General features: G+C 56.2%; 1 protein-coding gene across 1 annotated transcript in view; it reads right to left on the bottom strand.

Moving 5' to 3' along the window:
- SKIV2L (superkiller viralicidic activity 2-like (S. cerevisiae)) overlaps nt 1-7,032 on the bottom strand; it is a gene marked incomplete at its 5' end in the record, with an annotated part of 10,035 nt that extends 3,003 nt beyond the window's left edge. Inside the window, 18 exons of the mRNA XM_010833359.1 lie at nt 3-61; nt 425-655; nt 1,954-2,064; nt 2,144-2,356; nt 2,542-2,638; nt 2,714-2,860; nt 3,197-3,303; nt 3,495-3,579; nt 3,712-3,858; nt 4,219-4,364; nt 4,557-4,685; nt 4,853-5,043; nt 5,145-5,198; nt 5,486-5,560; nt 5,664-5,778; nt 5,871-5,988; nt 6,088-6,197; nt 6,946-7,032. Coding sequence (XP_010831661.1) covers nt 3-61; nt 425-655; nt 1,954-2,064; nt 2,144-2,356; nt 2,542-2,638; nt 2,714-2,860; nt 3,197-3,303; nt 3,495-3,579; nt 3,712-3,858; nt 4,219-4,364; nt 4,557-4,685; nt 4,853-5,043; nt 5,145-5,198; nt 5,486-5,560; nt 5,664-5,778; nt 5,871-5,988; nt 6,088-6,197; nt 6,946-7,032 — 2,222 coding nt within the window. The remainder of the gene's footprint in view (nt 1-2; nt 62-424; nt 656-1,953; nt 2,065-2,143; nt 2,357-2,541; nt 2,639-2,713; nt 2,861-3,196; nt 3,304-3,494; nt 3,580-3,711; nt 3,859-4,218; nt 4,365-4,556; nt 4,686-4,852; nt 5,044-5,144; nt 5,199-5,485; nt 5,561-5,663; nt 5,779-5,870; nt 5,989-6,087; nt 6,198-6,945) is intronic.
- Between the last annotated feature and the right edge of the window lie 5 nt (nt 7,033-7,037).

Below are 7,037 nucleotides of genomic sequence, written 5' to 3'. Positions count from 1 at the left end.
GCAGGTTGAGGATCATGGTGTACGTGAGGCGGAACTGGGACTGCAGCTGGGATGGCTTCCCCTGGGCCAGGCCAGAGACGCCAGTGAGGCTCGGGGTTTGGGGGAAGACCTGCTGCTCGGCTGTTCTACTCCAAGCAGCTGTAGTCCCAGCCCCTCAACCTCGGGGCCCTAGACAAACTGCCTGCTCACCTCTGCACAACAAGGGAGCGAGACTAAATAAACAGACTCTCCAAGGTCCCACCTAGCTCCATATTCACAGTGAAAAGACTAGAGAAGACAAGACCCAGCCTCATCCTCAGATTGGCTCGCTCCTCCCCTGGCTTCTCCCAGACCAAAGGAAAGGAGAGAGAGAGGAGAGGGGAGGAGGGTGGGCACAGAGGATGCAGCAGGTGCCCAGAGCTGGCCTCGAGGTGCCCCGGCTCACCATCATCATGCGGTGCAGGTCCGCCATCTCGGGCACGCGGCCCTTGCAGAGCAGGATGACCGTGCCTGTGGGGTCCAGGCCCCTCCGGCCCGCCCGGCCCGCCATCTGCACATACTCCCCAGGGAGTAGGTCCCGGAAGGTGGAGCCATCGTGCTTGCGCATGGAGTCAAATACCACTGTCCGGGCCGGCATATTTACACCCATGGCGAAGGTCTCCGTGGCAAACAAGACCTGGGATGGGGAGGGGAAGAGAGGATCAGCTAAGGGGCTAAACACAGCTGTGGCCCAGCCCTGGCCGAGCCCACCTCACTTTGTAGCCAAGGCTAAGACCACTATACATAGTCCCAGACTGTTAACTCACGAGACCTCAGCTGACTCTCAAGGCAAATCTACAGAGTAGGTACTATTGTTTTATTTAGCTACCTATTTCTTTCCTTTCACCCCCACAGCCCACTCCCGTCTCCCCTCTGTCTATCTTTAATCTGTATCTTTTCATGTGAATGTGTTTTATAAAATATGTTTTTTGAGTGTGTAATACAGTTTGAAGTAAAGGCAACACGTATCTCCTTCTGTTTTCTTCTCTTCCATGTAGTATTTTCAACATCCATCCGTGCTCCTGTGATTATATCTAATCCGTTGCCTCCAACCTGCCACAGAACACCTTGTGGAGTGCGTGGCATATAGCTGCCTACCTGCTCTCCCAGGGAAAGGGCCCCTGGTGCCACCAACGCCCTGCCACCAGACAAGAGCCCACAGAGGAAGAGCAGACGTGTTCCCTCACCGACCAGGGTGAGAACTTCATTGTGATTTGCACTCAGGAGCGGAATTTAGGGACAAAGAGTAGGCACAGACTTGTCTTTGCCTCAAGAGCACCAGGTACACTTCAGACTGGCCACACCTGTACAAGGGTTCCTGTAATCCTTTCATCTCCTACATCTCAGGCAACACATGGCATTGCCTACTTTCCTAAATTTTACCAGTTTTAATTACTGTAAAGTCCTATCTTGTATTTCAGTTTGCATTTTTCTGATGACTAATGACCTCCATAAGTTTATTGGCTTTTTAGTTTTCTCTTCTGAATACTGCCTGTTCACACCTTGTGTGCGTGTGTGTTAAGTCACTTCAGTCATGTCTGACTATAGCCTGCCAGGCTCCTCAGTCCATGGGATTCTCCGGGTAAGAATACTGGAGTGGGTTGCCATGCCCTCCTCCAAGGTATCTTCCCAACCCAGGGATGAAACCTGTGTCTCTTGTGGCGCCTGCATTGCACACAGATTCTTTGCCACTGAGCCACTGGGAAAGCCCCTATTCATACTTTATGTACCCCCATTTCAATATGTGAAACTTACAGTTCAGGGAGGTTAAGTACCTTGCCCAGGGTCACACAGTGAGTAAACAGTGGACCTGGATTTCCACTCAGGCAGTCTGGATCCAGAGCCCAAGTTCTCAGCTGATGCACTGTGCTGCCCACTCCCCTCCAAGAAGGTGATAAATGCTTTGGGGAGTCCCTCTCCCACCAGCACGAGCACCTTGACCAGGCCGCGGCTGAAGAGCATCTCCACAATCTCCTTGAGGATGGGCAGGATGCCGCTGTGGTGCACACCCAGGCCACGGTGCAGGAGCTCCGACATGTGCAGAACCTGTGGGGGCCGAGGCCCAGGGTCAGGGATGGGGCGGTGAACACCTGATCCCCACCGTCTCCAAATCCCCCCACCCCACCTGGGGCAGCTGGCGGTCAGAGCCGCGGAGACGGGCAAGGCAGCGCTGTAGGAAGAGGTGAATCTCACTCTTCTCTGAACTTGTTGTCAGGTCGAGGGAGGTGAGGCCCGAGGCCTGCTCGTCACAGCGGCCCCGGGAGAAGGTGAACACCACCACGGGCAGCTGTGCACGGGTGCGGAGGGAGGCCAGGAGGGACAGGTACACACCGCGGTCCTGAGGAGGCGGGGAGAAGGGAGTGGAGATGGAGTCCTTGAACAAATGGGGGCCAAAGTGGGGGGATGTGAAGCAGAGTCAAATCGGGCAGTGCTCAAAGCTCCACTCCAAACCCTGGGAGGACGAGGAAAGAAAGGACTCAGGAGAAAGAAGGGGTGACAGGTACAAAACCAGCCAGTTCTCACCTGGGCAGGCCCCCCCTGATGCGTGGGCTGCTTGGCCCCAAAGGTCTGGGCATGCTTGCTCATCCGCTCCTTCTTGGCCTCCACAGCCGCATAGTACCTGGGGCAGGGCAGGGCAGCCGTCAGTCACCCCCCGTTGGGCCCAGCCCTGACTCTCCCCATATCCCAGGCTTACCCCTTTGTGTGGAAGGCGCCACGGGAGTCCAGCAACAGGAAGAGCTCCCCCTGGGTCTTGGGGCTGTTCCCGGTGAAGAGATAGTGCTCCAGGGGCACTGGGCGAGCGACAGTGCTGATCACGTAGATCTGACGACGCTTCAGCCGTCTGAGCAGGGGATGGGGGACATGACAGAAGATCAGGGCTGGGAGCGCGGGAAGGAACCCACGTGCCCGCCATCTTCCCCGCCCTGGCCTCGCCCTGGTTTTCTGGGAGCCAGATTGGAAGGCTGTCCCTGTCACCCCGTCTCTGAACATGCAAAGTGATCTCAGCCCAGGTGGGATCCCACAACCTCCCAGGCTGGACGTGTTCCCCAGCCGCACCCCTTTCTCCTCCCGACCCCCAAGCTCTGACCACTCCCTCACTGGGATAGTCTACACCCCCACCTGAACTGAGGGATGCTACGGCACCCTTCACTCAAGCACCCCGGGACACGTGTCTTACCCAATCCAGTCAGCAAACTCAAGGGCATTGGGGACAGTAGCACTCAGAAGGATGATGGACACGTGGTCAGGCAGCATGATGAGTACCTCCTCCCACACGACCCCGCGCTGCACACAGGAAGGGAGGACAAGTCACCAGCAGCTTGGAGGGAGCTGCCCTTCTGCCCAGGGAAGTGGCACAAGGTTCCATGAGAAGGGACAAAGAAGGCAGTGAAGTTCCCAGGCCATATGGAACACCGACCTGCTGAACCTACCCCACAGGAGAGGACTGCCAGGACCTGGGGACCCTGTCCCCTTACCTCAGCATCATTGATATAGTGAACCTCATCAAAGATAACCCACTCCAGGTCCCGGATGACGTCCGAGCCACTGTACAGCATGGAGCTGGAGGAGAAAGGCCCCAGGCTGACTCCTCAGCAGCTCCTATCTCCACCCTCACCTCAGCCAGAGTGCTCTCCAAAGCGGCCTCACCTTCCTGACCAAAAACCCGCCCCATGCTGAATGCCCGCCTCTCACCGAAGGATCTCTGTTGTCATAATGAGGCACGAGGCTTCTGGGTGCAGCTGCACATCCCCGGTGAGCAGCCCCACGTCCCCAAACGTGTTTCGGAAGTCCCGGAACTTCTGGTTGCTCAGAGCCTTGATGGGCGAAGTATAGATGGTGCTGGGAGGAGGGCACAAAGTCAGCCAGGCCCTCCACACAGGCTCCTTGTCAGCACCTCCTCTCCCACCCTGACCCTTGCCAGCGGCACGCCGCAGAGCTGAGGCGCCCCCCCAACCCCCTCTTCTTTACCCAAACTCCCCTCATGTTCCCCTTCATGGAATTACTCTGGAAAAATCCCGTCCCCCAATCCCTTCCCCAACGAATGCTGCTCATTTTTCTCTCCCCACATCCTGTTTCCCTCTGAAACCCTGCCTCAGTTTTTCCCTGAACCTCTCATCTAAAGGATGAGGCAGGGAGGTGGAGAAGAGAAGAGACACAGAAAGGACACAGGAGAGAACAGGGCTGGTGAGGGGCCTGTACCGCGTCATGTGTTTCTGGGCAAGCGCGATGGCATATTCAGCCACAACCGTCTTCCCCGCGGACGTGTGAGCCGCGACGAAGACTGAGTCGTGCCGCTCCAAGTGCAGGATGGCCTGTTTCTGAAACACATCTGGCTCAAAGGCCCACTGTGGGAGACAGAAACAGATGGGAGCACAGAAGGGACAGGGTCTTCCTGCCTCCACCTCATGGGGCCTCCAGGGAAGGGGAAGAAGGCCAAGACCTCCGTCCACTGAAGGCACCTGGCCTCCAGTGGGGAGAGGAGACAAGGGAGTGGGCTGGAGGAGGTGGGGGAGCACCTGAGGCCTGGGCCACGCTACCTGGAAGGCTGGCTGGGGAATGAGGCGGTAGAAATCACCAACAGGGGAGGTAACATCCACAGGAATGGCCCACTGCTCCTGAGGTGGGGGCTTGGGAGGTTCTGGGGGGGCTACAGTTGTGGCCGCTTCCTGGAGAAGGAGAGGGGTGTAGGCCTGATAAACATACAGCCAGAAAGCTCTCTGTTACCACCTCTCCCAGAAGACGCTCCAGTCTTCCCCGGGGAACCAACCAGGCCAGCCCACCCTGTCTGGGACAAGGCCTTTCTTTCCTGCCTCAACCACCCAGAACCACCAACCTTCAACACTAGGTCCTCCAAGCTGCTTGCTCGGGCCAGAGGAACACTGCCAGGAGAGGCTGAAACAGTGTCCTGTCTGGGACCGCCAGGCTGTCCCACTGCCTCACTCTCATCCTCATCGCCCCCACCCAAATCCAAGGGCTCCAGCAGACGGCTGAGGCTGAGCAACCCGGCAGCTGGAGCTGAGTGACCTAGGAGCAAGGCAAAAATGGAGACCTGGTTGGATCCACCTCCGTTCTGAAGAAGAAGGACACTGTCTCCCCTACAGCCCCATCTCAAAACTAAAACTCACCCTTTGGTGCAAAGTCCACGCCTTTCTTGAAGCCAGGTGGAAGAGTAAGGAGGTCTGGAGGACGGGGACAGAGAGACTCAGGGCTCTCACACCCTTCTGTGCAAGTCATACATTACATTAACCTGCAGGATGCTGTTCACAGCATACACGCTGTAGTTGAAGTTTTTGTGACAGTCCTCCAACAGATGACAGTAACGGTCGTTATGAAAGAGGTACCTTTTCCTAATTTGCTCAAGGGAACGGAAGAGGTAGCAAGGACCCAGTGACAGGACTTGGCCCCTCCTTCTCAGGCCCCAGGCACAGAGCCCTACCTCCCACGGTCCCTCCTGGCACCACCTCACCTTTCTCAAAGTCTATCTCCTCCTCAGCCTCCTCACGAGTGCTCAGATCTGTTATACTGGGCTCATCCATTCCACCTGGGGAGAGGTTGGATAAATAGGATTCATGGGGTGGGAGTGACATGAGAGGGGTGGAGACTAAGGGCTCCCTCCCCTCCCATCCCATTTCCACAAGCAACACCTGGCCAGAAAGGGTACTGTGTTGGATTCCCCCACAGGGACTGGGAGATGGGCGCTGGTGGCCGGCGAAGAGACAAGGAGGTTGTGGACGACAGGTTTGTATTCTCTAGCAGGACCTGAGGCAAGAGAACAGAGCGCCAGTGAGGCTGAATTTGCCTCTGACCCCACCTTCTCCTGACTCTGCTTCTGGTGGCCCACGACCACTTACCTCCTTGTAGCCTAGTATCTGGCCTGTGGTTGGGTGTCTTTGGGCCTGTAGGTCGGAGGGGACTGGGGCCCCCGGTGTGGCCAGGAGAGACCAAGGATCCATCTTCCTCTGCCATTTCCTGGACAGAAGCAAAGCAATGTTCAGGTCTTCTTTCTCCCCTGTCCCAGCTTCCTTCAGGGACCCACCTGCCAAGCCCAGGCCCTTCTAGACCCCTCACCGGGCTGAGTGCTCCACACCATGCAGAGGCAGCCAGGCTGGAGATGACAGAAACAACCGCTCTGCTTCCTGCTGCAGATCTGGGGCACAGGGAGGGAGGCCGTGGGGAAGCTGGAACAAAGGCACGAGGTAAGGGAAGAGAGTAAGACACAAAAGAGAAGGTGACGCGACTTGTATTTAAATCAGATATGATAGACGTCCCAGACTAGGACAATCAGGCTGAAGCACTATTTTCCAAAGGCTGTTCTGTTTTACAGAACAAATGGTCTGCAACTGAATTACCTAGGGTTCTGATTAGTAATACAGATTTTGGATTTCTGAATCTATGGACCTAAGAACTAGTATTTTTCAAAAGCTCCCCCACCAATTGTGTGTGTGTGTCTGTGCGTGTGTGTGTGTGCGCACACTCAGTTGTGTTCGAACCCATGGATTGTGGCCCGCCAGGCTCTTTTGTCCATGGGATTTTCCACTAATCATGAGGCACACTGATATTTGAGAATCTCTAGTTTTAGGAAAAGGGGGTCCCAGGCCTAAAGATGAAGAGCCAGGTGTTCAAAGGGTAGCATCTCAGTCACCAAGAGCCCTGGTGCTTGGAGACAGAACAGGACTCCAGGGAGAAAACAGCAGTTTGAAAGAGCAGTTCTCAGAACTAAGGTTTCCCCGGGGCTCCCTGCTCTGTCTTCTTATGGGCTCTGACCCACTGCAGGTCCATTGGGTTGGAGTCTGTCCAGCACCAGTCTAGGCTCGGATGACAAGTATCCAGAGACAGGACAGCCGAGTCAGCTTAGATCCTACTGGGAGGACGATGAAGGAGGTTTTAAGCTCAACAGAGTCAAGGTTAGGGTGAAATGGCACTCACGGTGCTCTCTGGAGCCCCAGGCACATTCAGCAACTCCCAGCGCCCAGTGCATCCCAGCTCTACGGCCCGAAGGGGCAGGTCCAGGGGATCTG

Source organism: Bison bison, unplaced genomic scaffold (assembly GCF_000754665.1).
Source record: "Bison bison bison isolate TAMUID 2011002044 unplaced genomic scaffold, Bison_UMD1.0 scf7180017863415, whole genome shotgun sequence".
Taxonomy (NCBI): domain Eukaryota; kingdom Metazoa; phylum Chordata; class Mammalia; order Artiodactyla; family Bovidae; genus Bison; species Bison bison.
This window is presented reverse-complemented; position numbering and strand designations above follow the sequence as displayed.